Genomic DNA, 12609 nt, shown 5'->3' with positions numbered 1-12609 from the left:
CCTTCTTCACCTCTCGCTTCCTAAAACTCAATGTAGACAAAACCGAACTCATCATCTTTCCCCTATCTCATGTATCCCCCCTACCTGACCTATCTATTATGGTAAATGGCATCACGCTCTCTCCCGCACCTGAAATTCGCTGCCTCTGGGTAACTCTCGACTCTGCCCTGTCCTTCAAACCGCACGTTCAAACTCTTGCCACCTCCTGTCGCCTCCAACTCAAAAATATTGCCAGAATCCGATCCTTCCTCAGCCCACAATCTACCAAAACTCTTGTGCATGCCCTCATCATCTCCCGCCTCGACTACTGCAACACCCTCCTCTGTGGCTTCCTCGCTAACTCTCTTGCACCACTCCAGTCTGTCCTCAACTCTGCTGCCCACATAATCCACCTCTCTCCTCGCTACTTCCATGCTTCTCCCCTGCTTCTCCCCTCTGCAAATCCCTCCACTGGCTCCCAATTCCCCAACGAATCCAGTTTAAACTGCTAACACTGATCTACAAAGCCATCCACAACCTGTCCCCTCCCTATATCTCTGAACTAATCTCCCAATATCTTCCCTCATGTAATCTCCAATCCTCCCAAGACCTCCTACTCTCCTCCACACTTATTCGTTCCTCACACAACCGCCTCCAAGATTTCTCCCGAACATCCCCCATCCTCTGGAATTCTATGCCTCAACACGTCCGACTATCCACCACCTTCACATCCTTCAGACGGAACCTGAAAACCCATCTCTTCAAGAAAGCCTACAGCCTGCAATAACCATTCTGCCGCCTCTCCAGCGCCAGAGACGCTGCCTCTCCATCGCCAGAGCCGCTGCCTCGCCATCACCGCCGCCTCGCCCCTACCTTCTGCCTCTTCCACACTATCCCATAGAATGTAAGTCTGCAAGGACAGGGTCCTCTCCCCTCTGTACCAGTCTGTCACTGTAAACTTGTTTACTGTAAATGATATCTATAACTGTGTATGCAAACCATTTCTCATGTACAGCACCATGGAGTTAATGGTGCTATATAAAAAAAAAAAATAATAATAATAATAATAAAATAGTCTGATGTTTCACTTCCCCTCTGGTGGTGCTGCAGTGAAAATCAACACTTACTGCCATGATGTTGATGTACAATACCTTTTAATTTATGCCTCTAAACAGCCGACAGACTGGAACTTTGGATTTACAGTTTATTCCACATTATCAACTTATGATTAAATGAAAGCAGACGGAGTATTACATACAAGACTGCTTGACTGCATATTCATTTACAATCAAAAGGCGATGTTTTTCATCTACACATGGAGGCAGCTTGACATTTTTTTAGTGATCATATGCATAGTTAATTGTATGAAAATACATTAGCCTGTTATTTACCAAAATGCTGATCTAAGTAGCGAGTACTAATAAGCTGACTTCTTATCATGGTCATTAATGAGAGAGGAGATACTTTGTCAGAGAAATGATTAAATCACTCTTTGTGAATGATTAAAACTGAAGCCAGTTGAATGATGACCGAGTCCATTTGAAATGTTGAATCAATATTCCTCTGGTACATTAATTACCATGTTCTGCCAGAGATCAATTCTGTAATAAATGCAATAGGAATCAAAAGGTTAGAGGAGTAAATTATTTAAGAAGCCATGAGCTCACTATTGGGCACACACAAAATATTTTGATCTCCATTCTTTTAATAACCTAAGTCAATAACATTATGAGTTACGTCTCTTGATAGTTTGCAAACATTTTGTATTTATGACCTTAGCTTTAAAATATGCTTACATGATTTGTCTGTTGGTCAAAGCTTTTTACCGATGTACATATCTGACAGGCAAAATTTACTAGTAGTTAGGCTTTTCATCACATGAGACAAAAGGTTTAGCTTGCTTTCCCAGCACCTTCAACACCTAGAGTTGCTTATTACCCCATACAAACACATCACTCAAGGCCTACACATTAGTCTAAGCTTTGAAGTCAAAGGGATTGTACACTTAAAAAAACATCCTTGGATATTTGGTGAATGCATATAACTTACTAATAGACTTACAAAGGTTTCATGATCTGAAGATATTAGTGTGAGTTTTAATCCTGGCAATTACTTCTTATATTTGCGCACGACAGAAAAGAGCATTTGGTTTCTAATCTCTGTGTAGAGAATTAAGCATAAGATTGGCATAAGCAAAATCCCTATCGTTCTAAGCATTGAATAAATATTAGAGGGAAAGAGTCATCTTTTCTCACCTTGAAACAGTCTTTATTTAATCTTTTCAATGCTTTCAGGCTCTCCATAAATGTTCAAAAACCTCATCAGTCACTATCTCGTTAAAAAAATGAGTCCTCAGTGGTTGATTCTTTTTAATGGTTAACTGAAAAGATGACAATTAGAAAGCTTTCAAGACTTCATTGGTCTCTTCATGTATTACTAGATAACAGTTTTATATTGATTGTAACTGTAAACAAACTTGACAACATGACTTTAAAATGTCCTACTATTTAAGTCCAATTTTTGTGAAAAATGTATTTTTAAACATTTTGTAATTTTTTTTTACATTTCACTATTTGTATTAAAATAATAGATTTAATTCTTGCACATTTTACACTGGTTACTGGCATTTAAGACACTATAGGTCATTGTGAAGGGAGGGGGAGCATGGTCAGGTATGGAATCCCCTCTTGTGATTAGTGGATCTTGTGTTATCAGCCAGCTATAGAGGTGACATATATAGACTTGTCTTTGCAATCCTGTTTATAATAGTATGGAGTCTTGCTTTAAATATTCTCAGAAAGAATAGTAATTATGAATCTAAAAAGCCCAAGTGTAAAAATATCAAGATTAATCATTCTTTTTCAATTAAGGACAATTTTAAAAAACATACCGTCACACAGTGCAATTTAGATCGCTACGACGGCACGATTTGTGACGTTGCATCGTCGCTTAATTATCGTTTCAAACATCGTAGACTGCGGTCACACTACACGATGCACGACGCTGAAGCGATAAATTCATGACGTATTTGCGATGTAGAAGTCGTATGGGACAGTCGTACGGTCGTGTCACACACGACGATTCAGAGCAAATTTTGCATAATCTGTGCGTGACATTGTTCACAAGGGGCGTGTTGTGCCACTAGTTAGTGTGGTGATAGGCCAAAGGTTCTGTGCACACAATTGGTTGGAAAATTTGTCACCTGAGCGCTATTGTTCCCAATGCCACTTCACTGCTTTCAAAATTTCCTTTCTTCACTTCGTACTTGGACACTTGGTGGACCTGGACATCGGAATTTTGTACCTCGCTGAATATACCACGCTTTGCACCGCTGCTTCGAGGTATGTAAACCGCTTGGGCGTGGTGGATGGAACGCTGTATGGACGGCATGAGTGCTTCGTTCCACCACTGAAGCGAAGTGGATGGTACACTGTTGTGACTGGAGGGCTACAATGTGGCAGATGGTACGCTGTTGTGCTTGGTTGTGACTGGTGGGCTACAGCGTGGTAGATGGAACTCAGTTTGTTCGGCATGACCGCTTCGTTCCACCGCTGAAGCGATGCGGATGGTACGCTGGTGTGACTGCTTATGACCGGTTGTGTGTGATGAGCTAGAGCGTGGCAGATGGCACAATGTATGGTCACCATGAGCGCTTTGTGTGGCTGCTGTAAGGAAGCGGGCGGTACACTGTTTTGGGTTATGGTGGACTATAGGCGCGGCAGATGGAAGAAGCGATGCGGATGGTACGCTGTTGTGACTGGTCGTGACTGGTGGGCTACAGCGTGGTAGATGGAACTCAGTTTGTTCGGCATGACCGCTTCGTTCCACCGCTGAAGCGATGCGGATGGTACGCTGTTGTGACTGCTTATGACCGGTTGTGTCTGTTGCGCTACAGCGTGGCAGATGGTACAATGTATGGTCACCATGAGCGCTTTGTGTGGCTGCTGTAGGGAAGCGGGCGGTACACTGTTTTTGGTTATGGTGGACTATAGGCGCGGCAGATTGAAGAAGCGATGCGGATGGTACGCTGTTGTGACTGGTCGTGACTGGTCGTGACTGGTGGGCTACAGCGTGGTAGATGGAACTCAGTTTGTTCGGCATGACCGCTTCGTTCCACCGCTGAAGCGATGCGGATGGTACGCTGTTGTGACTGCTTATGACCGGTTGTGTCTGTTGAGTTAGAGCGTGGCAGATGGTACAATGTATGGTCACCATGAGCGCTTTGTGTGGCTGCTGTAGGGAAGCGGGCGGTACACTGTTTTGGGTTATGGTGGACTATAGGCGCGGCAGATTGAAGAAGCGATGCGGATGGTACGCTGTTGTGACTGGTCGTGACTGGTGGGCTACAGCGTGGTAGATGGAACTCAGTTTGTTCGGCATGACCGCTTCGTTCCACCGCTGAAGCGATGCGGATGGTACGCTGTTGTGACTGCTTATGACCGGTTGTGTCTGTTGCGCTACAGCGTGGCAGATGGTACAATGTATGGTCACCATGAGCGCTTTGTGTGGCTGCTGTAGGGAAGCGGGCGGTACACTGTTTTGGGTTATGGTGGACTATAGGCGCGGCAGATTGAAGAAGCGATGCGGATGGTACGCTGTTGTGACTGGTCGTGACTGGTCGTGACTGGTGGGCTACAGCGTGGTAGATGGAACTCAGTTTGTTCGGCATGACCGCTTCGTTCCACCGCTGAAGCGATGCGGATGGTACGCTGTTGTGACTGCTTATGACCGGTTGTGTCTGTTGAGTTAGAGCGTGGCAGATGGTACAATGTATGGTCACCATGAGCGCTTTGTGTGGCTGCTGTAGGGAAGCGGGCGGTACACTGTTTTGGGTTATGGTGGACTATAGGCGCGGCAGATGGAAGAAGCGATGGTAGGCATGAGCGCTTTGTGTGGCTGCTGTTGTTAAGCGTTTGGCACACTGGCAAAAGTATTGTTAATAGGACGCTTTGTCAACCATGTAATTTTTTTTTTTAATTACTTTTTAGATGTCAAATCGTGTGGAGTTCATCCGGGATTTCATCGAGATTTATCAGTCTTTTCCCTGCCTCTGGAAAATAAAATCTCCTGAGTATTGTAACAGGGAAAAGAGGAGGGAGGGTTACTTACAGCTCATTGAGCTTTACAATCGTCAGGCACCAGATGAGGCAGCTAACGAAGCAGTTATTAAAAAGAAAATCCAGGCGCTCCGCACGGTCTGGAGGAAGGAGCTGAACAAGGTTCTTCAGACTACAAGGTCCGGAGCTTCCACTGAAGAAGTTTATGTGCCAAAACTGTGGTATTTTGAGCATCTTAATTTTCTGAGGGACCAAGAGGTGCCACGGACTTCAACGTGTCTTCGATTGTTGGCACCTGTGGAACCAATAGTTTCGGAGAACCACGCCGAGCAGGAGTCACAAGGGCAACAAGTAAGTAGCTCTTTGGACGAAAGTTCACCAATGTGTCCTATAATTACATAATTTTTCTCTGCATTTTAGGTTTTATACTTCTGATTATCACATCAGTTTAAAGTTGTTACAAAAACATGTACACATAAGTAACCCTGTTGCAGTCAAGAATTATAAGGGGAACGTAATATGTATGAAATGGAGATATATGTAAACCATACCATCGAAGCAATATAGAAAATAGTATCGCGTCAAGCTGCCGATGTACTCTTGTTGAGACTATTTAGACTATTAAATATTGGTCAGGTTCCCATAGCAGTCAGAACAGTGTAGTTCAAAGTATTCAATAAAAGGGAGGGTTAAAGAATATTACTAAGCATCAAATATATTATAATCTTTTTGTTACCTACTACGAATATATAGTTTGGATGCGGTTATGGTGGTACTACTTTTTGTTGCCGGGTTCATAACTTTTTTTTTTTTTCCCCCCCCCAGGATGACAGTGCGCAGGAGAGTACACTTGACTGTTCACAGGACTGCACAACAACAGATCTAGTGGAGGCTGCACCTGCCAGGAGTCAATCGAGGCAAGTTCAAAGAAAACGGAAAGCCACCTCAGACGCCTCAAATGAACTATTGAGCCTGGCAAAGAAGGTGTTGACAAGAAATGTTAGCCCTGCGTTAGAGGGGTTTGGACACTATGTGGTTGACAAACTGGCAAAAATGGACGACAACCAAAGAATACTAGCAGAGCGTCTGATTCTGGAAGCAGTAAACAAGGGTACTGATGGCGATTTGGACAAGAACACTTGTTTGGTCTCTTCCCGGCCAATACAGCGGACAGAGCCATCAAATTTCAATGGTTGGTCACAGGGTCAGACATCGATGCGACACAATCCTCACGTTTCCCACTTCGGCCAGCCACCCCCTAATAACTCCTACACACCAATACCTTTATATATGGCTTCGCCCATCAGGCACCAAAATTTTCAGCCGGAACAATCGTCGTATCATAATTTGTGATTTCCTAACTACTTTTACATCCCTTTTTTTTTTTTGTCTTGTTAAAATAATGTTTGAAATAAAAGCTTTTATTATACATTCTATCACTACTTTTTGATTGGTGTGTCTCAATCACAGCACTGTATGAGGGAACAAATTAACGTAACAAATTCATGTACAGTTAACTAAAAAAAAAAAATCGAATGAAAGTTTAACTAAATCTTTTAATTGGAACAACAAAAAATGGATTATTGGCCCGCCTACAACTGCTGGCACATGTCCCGCAGCTTCTGCAGCTCCTCCATTGCCACATTGTGCTGCTCCTGAATATGTGCCATAGTGTGGAGTAACTTGTCTATGCCGGCTTCAATATCCTCTTTGTTGACAGTGACGAGAGCTGTGGGTCAAAAAACATAACATTAATAACACTGTAGTCTCCCGATGTGTCTTTGCTTCTGTGAATGAAAAAAAATAAAAAAAATAAGCAAAGGGGGGGGGGGGGGGGGAGGGTGGTTGTTTGGGTTGGGGGTGAAAGAGTGGGCCTGCAACAAAATCCAAATAACTTAATTGTGGGAACCTACTAGAATGTTGAGGCACGGAGGGCACTTCTGGATCTGAGTCGCTGTTGAATGCCTCGTGCTGTCGGCGGCGGCGCTGTCTCTTTGCCTCTGTGAAGGAAAAAAAAAAAACAAGGTCTGTCAGCATATATGGCAACAGTGGCTGCCGGGGGAGGGGGGGGGGTGTTAAGAGGGGACCTGCAACTTAATCCAAATCACATAATTGTGGGAACCTACTAGGATCTGGAGGAGTTGACCCGGAGGGCACAGATCCAGGAGAGGCTGGGCGGGATGCCTCGTGGCGGCGGTGGTGCTGTGTCTTTGACTCTGTGAAGAAAAAAAAAAAAAAAAAATTTTTTTAAAAGTTCTGTTAGCATATATGGCAACACTGGCTGCCGGGGGGGGGAAGGGGACCAGAAACAAAATCCAAATAACATTTTTGTGGGAACCTACTAGGATCTGGAGGAGTTGACCCGGAGGGCTCCGGGACATTGGACCCTGAGGGCACAGAGCCAGAAGAGGCTGGGCGGGATGCCTCGTGGCGGCGGCGGTGCTGTGTCTTTGCCTCTGTGAAGAAAAAAAAAAAAAAAAAAAATTTTTTGAAAAAGGTCTGTTAGCATATATGGCAACACTGGCTGCCGGGGGGGGGAAGGGGACCAGAAACAAAATCCAAATAACATTTTTGTGGGAACCTACTAGGATCTGGAGGAGTTGACCCGGAGGGCTCCGGGACATTGGACCCTGAGGGCACAGAGCCAGAAGAGGCTGGGCGGGATGCCTCGTGGCGGCGGCGGTGCTGTGTCTTTGCCTCTGTGAAGAAAAAAAAAAAAAAAAAAAATTTTTGAAAAAGGTCTGTTAGCATATATGGCCACACTGGCTGCCGGGGGGGGGGAAGGGGACCAGAAACAAAATCCAAATAACATTTTTGTGGGAACCTACTAGGATCTGGAGGAGTTGACCCGGAGGGCTCCGGGACATTGGACCCTGAGGGCACAGAGCCAGAAGAGGCTGGGCGGGATGCCTCGTGGCGGCGGCGGTGCTGTGTCTTTGCCTCTGTGAAGAAAAAAAAAAAAAAAAAAATTTTTGAAAAAGGTCTGTTAGCATATATGGCCACACTGGCTGCCGGGGGGGGGAAGGGGACCAGAAACAAAATCCAAATAACATTTTTGTGGGAACCTACTAGGATCTGGAGGAGTTGACCCGGAGGGCTCCGGGACATTGGACCCTGAGGGCACAGAGCCAGAAGAGGCTGGGCGGGATGCCTCGTGGCGGCGGCGGTGCTGTGTCTTTGCCTCTGTGAAGAAAAAAAAAAAAAAAAAAAATTTTTGAAAAAGGTCTGTTAGCATATATGGCCACACTGGCTGCCGGGGGGGGGAAGGGGACCAGAAACAAAATCCAAATAACATTTTTGTGGGAACCTACTAGGATCTGGAGGAGTTGACCCTGAGGGCACAGAGCCAGAAGAGGCTGGGCGGGATGCCTCGTGGCGGCGGTGGTGCTGTGTCTTTGCCTCTGTGAAGGGAAAAAAAAAAAAAAAAAGGTCTGTCAGCATATATGGCAACACTGGCTGCCGGGGGGGGGGGGGGAGGAGGGGACCTGCAACCAAACCCAAATCACATTATTGTGGGAACCTACTAGGATCAGTTGTCTTTGACCCGGAGGGCTCTGGGACTTCAGAGGCGGTGTGTGATGCCTCGTGTCTACGGCGGCGCTGTCTCTTTGCCTCTGTGAAGGAAAAAAAAAGTTCGGTCAGCAGTTAGCTGTGCCACATAGTACTTTTCACCGTTCATACTGTCCCATAGCTGTGGCACATAGTGGCTCTGCAACGTTCAAACTGTCCCATAGCTGTGGCACATAGTGGCTCTGCAACATTCAAACTGTCCCATAGCTGTGGCACATAGTGGCTCTGCAACATTCAAACTGTCCCATAGCAGTGGCACATAGTGGCTCTGCAACGTAGAAACTGTCCCATAGCTGTGGCACATAGTGGCTCTGCAACGTTCAAACTGTCCCATAGCAGTGGCACATAGTGGCTCTGCAACGTAGAAACTGTCCCATAGCTTTGGCACATAGTGGCTCTGCAACGTTCAAACTGTCCCATAGCTGTGGCACATAGTGGCTCTGCAACATTCAAACTGTCCCATAGCTGTGGCACATAGTGGCTCTGCAACATTCAAACTGTCCCATAGCAGTGGCACATAGTGGCTCTGCAACGTAGAAACTGTCCCATAGCTGTGGCACATAGTGGCTCTGCAACGTTCAAACTGTCCCATAGCAGTGGCACATAGTGGCTCTGCAACGTAGAAACTGTCCCATAGCTGTGGCACATAGTGGCTCTGCAACGTTCAAACTGTCCCATAGCAGTGGCACATAGTGGCTCTGCAACGTAGAAACTGTCCCATAGCTGTGGCACATAGTGGCTCTGCAACGTTCAAACTGTCCCATAGCTGTGGCACATAGTGGCTCTGCAACGTTCATACTGTCCCATAGCTGTGGCACATAGTGGCTCTGCAACATTCAAACTGTCCCATAGCTGTCCAACATACTTTTGGGTACCTGAGTACTAACCTCTGCTAATCTCCTGGCGAAGCTCCTGCAGGCGCTCTGGGCTTTTCGACTTGAGATCGCCCCATTTTTTAACAATCTGGGCCTTGGTCCGAGTTATCCCAAACCGCTTCCTGAGGCCCTCAGACACCACACGGACAACTTCCTCCTTGTGCTGGTTGCGGTGCAGCACCATCCCTGTGGTTTCATACTGCATCCTATCCATTGTTCCAATAAGGAACTTGAGCTCTGGGATGCCCATAGGTGGACCACGGCGACTGGCAGCCATTATCACGATGTCAGGGGACAAAAACAAGCTAGGGCAGGCACGCAGGAACGCTGTAACGTCATCACGCCGTCATAGACCACGAGCGTACTTAACGTGCCGCTCCGGCGTTATATAACGATACTTCGAACGGCATTTACTATGTGCGTTCCTTTCTTAACGCTCAGTCGTCACAAATGTGACGCTGTTCATAAACGGCAACGCTATTGCGATGCCAATGGCGCGGCAGGACGGCGGAGCGCAGCTCCTCCTCTGGGCGTTGCTCTTCAGGGTCATTCCATCTAAAATGGCGGCGAGAATGCGTTCTGCTCCTCTGGGGCAGCCAGAACTCCTTTTTTTTATTTCCCAGATGGATGCCATGGATTACGAGGGTCTGGAGAGCCGCCCTGCCCACCCACACATCCACAAGCGAGAAGTGCTTGGACAAATAACAAGAATGATGGAAAGGAGGTTTGGTGTCTGCCGCAGTCAGCTTCAGCTGCGTAAAAAATGGGCTGACCTCCGCTATAAAACGCCACAAATGTTTGCGGAGTTGCGTGCGGAGGCAAGGCGAGGCAAGTACTAGTACTAGCTTTGCTCTGCAGCACTCAACATTTGTGTGTAAACATTGTGATTCTTTACTTTAGGTGTAGAGAGACAGCGGCGGCAAGTCAGACACACCATTGCCACCAGTACCCCATCTTCAGGCACCAGTGGGAGCCCACAGTCCGGGACATCACGTAAGTTCACAATCATTTATTGCATTTTTTTTAACATCACACGGGACATAACAGGGTACCTGAAATATTTGAAGACATTACAGACGCAGTAATGACCCAGCGGCCTACCACACCTCCACCATCTGTTGCGACCATGCACCCTCGCACCCCTGTGAAGTGTGATATAAATTTTATGTTTCAGTATATTGTTAGCTTTGATCTGCAGCACTCTACATGTGTTTTTAAAGATTGCGTTTGTAAACTTTCTGTGTAGAGAGACAGCGGCAGCAACAGGTACCTGCCATTGCCAGCAGCACCACAGCATCCAGCACCAGCGGGAGCCCACAGTCCGTGACGTCACGTAAGTTAACAATCATAGATTACAATTTTTCAACTGCATACGGGACATAAGAGGGTAGCGGAAATATTTGAATACATTACAGACGCAGTAATGACCCAGCGGCCTACCACGCCACCACCAGAGAGCAGACGGCCTCGCACCCCTACACCACCCTCAACACCTCCCTTTCGACACTCCTCTTCCTCCCCCGGGTCGGCGGCATTCTCCCCAGAAGCTAACATACGTAAGTGACCAAAACTGCGAGCGCTTCCCAACGGCGTGTTCCATAGTTAACCAGATCTGTTATTATTTGCTTTTAGGTGCTGCAGCAGTGGCCAGATCGCTGGGATGGGACATTAGCAGCTCTGGTTCTGGCAATGAGGAACCGGCGTCCCTTCTCCGTAAGTATCAAGATAATGCGAGTGGTTTTCTGCTGGATGTCACCATAGACAACCAAAACTGTAAAATATATTAAAATTTACATCGCCCTGTGGTGCCAGACCAAATAGAAATTTACAACACAGAAAATTCGGTCCTGCCCCAGAGGTCGAGATGTATTTTCAGAGGAATCAACGTTGGTTCTCCAACCTCTTCTATCCACAGAAACGGCCACCTTAAGAGAGCTCCTGGCGAGACAATTGCGACTGGAGCGGACAGCAGCGCTCCTGCAGCAGACAGCAGCGCTCCTCCAGAGTCAAGTGGAGCAGCAGGGCGTGACGCTGCGACACCTCTTGGGCAGGAGATAATATTTTTTTTGGTGGGGGGGTTATGTTATATTTTGTTGTAAAATAATTTAAAACCAAGAAGTGTTACAAAAAAAAACAAAAATCTTCGCATTCTTTCTTTAATGTTTACCAAGCTATAAGGGTTAACAGCAACATTGTATAGGCATCACATTTAAAGTTATTTAGCGAGGTTTATATGACAGCAAAGCAAAAAAACAAATTTTTATGTTATACGGCGCGATCCTGCCACGGTACAGCTCCAGAACCATTAAAGTACTGACAGTATTTTTCGCGACAGTCCCTTGCATCGTCTGCCTGTCTGCCAGATCCAAGAGCTTGAAGAGCTGTAAAATTTTCAGGTTGTGTACGCCATTCCCCGGGCACAATATCTCCGGTTCGTGCGTCCACTGCATCAATAAACGAAGGAGGAGAATAGGAGTTCGTATCATGACGTCTCAGGAAATTATGGAGCACACAGCATGCCAAAACCACAATGTCTATAGACGGCAGCTTCAAGTTGATAGCTGTGTGGAACACTCTAAACCGATTTGCCATTATCCCAAAGGCATTTTCAACCACACGACGGGCCCTCGACAACCGGTAATTAAAGATTCTGCGCTCCGGTGTGAGTGTTCTCTGTGCAAATGGCTTCAGCAAATGTGGATGAAGAGGGAAAGCTTCATCAGCGATGAAGACAAAATTTAGGTTTGCTTTTGTGTCTTCATTTAGTGGCAACAGCAGTTCATTGTTCCTCAAGCTTTCCCCAAATGAAGTGTGTTCAAAAACACCACCGTCGGAGACTCGACCATTCATGCCAACATCCACATCGACAAACTCATAGTTTGCATTGACAAGGGCCATGAGGATCACACTGAAATATCCTTTGTAGTTGAAAAAAAATGATCCAGAGTTGGCTGGTTGCGTGATGCGCACATGCTTTCCATCTAATGCACCACCGCAGTTTGGAAACTGCCACAGCTCATCAAAATCGGAACCAATCCTCTTCCAGTCATCCGCCGTCTTGGGAAACTGCAAGATGAGAAGGAAACATGTACAAATTTGGTCAAATATATTATGCACATACACTCTCA

At 46.2% G+C, this 12609-nt stretch overlaps 2 protein-coding genes and 2 long non-coding RNA genes across 5 annotated transcripts in view; 3 read left to right on the top strand and 1 right to left on the bottom strand.

The window, feature by feature from the left end:
• The window catches only part of GPC6 (glypican 6), a 1713043-nt gene that overhangs the window by 1070024 nt on the left and 630410 nt on the right, over positions 1-12609 (top strand). The window lies entirely within an intron of this gene.
• Positions 4532-6472, top strand: LOC138670584 (uncharacterized). The gene is made up of 2 exons (XM_069758053.1): positions 4532-5387; positions 5862-6472. The coding sequence occupies exons 1-2, from the start codon at positions 4968-4970 to the stop codon at positions 6387-6389; spliced, it is 948 nt and encodes a 315-aa protein (XP_069614154.1). The 5' UTR covers positions 4532-4967; the 3' UTR covers positions 6390-6472.
• LOC138670586 (uncharacterized) lies at positions 6525-7492 on the bottom strand. Its single transcript, XR_011319352.1, has 3 exons — positions 7379-7492; positions 6950-7036; positions 6525-6765 (listed from the first exon to the last, which is right to left on the bottom strand). It is a non-coding gene; the product is annotated as an uncharacterized lncRNA (long non-coding RNA).
• On the top strand, positions 9379-11350 carry LOC138670585 (uncharacterized). Its single transcript, XR_011319351.1, has 3 exons — positions 9379-10474; positions 10728-10814; positions 10897-11350. It is a non-coding gene; the product is annotated as an uncharacterized lncRNA (long non-coding RNA).

This window comes from Ranitomeya imitator, chromosome 3, assembly GCF_032444005.1.
Source record: "Ranitomeya imitator isolate aRanImi1 chromosome 3, aRanImi1.pri, whole genome shotgun sequence".
In the NCBI taxonomy this organism is placed as follows: Eukaryota; Metazoa; Chordata; class Amphibia; order Anura; family Dendrobatidae; genus Ranitomeya; species Ranitomeya imitator.
This window is presented reverse-complemented; position numbering and strand designations above follow the sequence as displayed.

What these genes read in the sequence shown, in the direction of transcription:
- LOC138670584 (XM_069758053.1), top strand. Translation starts at nt 4,968, where the DNA reads ATGTCAAATCGTGTGGAGTTCATCCGGGATTTCATCGAGATTTATCAG. An exon ending in AGGAGTCACAAGGGCAACAA is followed by an intron (nt 5,388 to 5,861) that starts GTAAGTAGCTCT and finishes TCCCCCCCCCAG; the next exon opens with GATGACAGTGCGCAGGAGAG.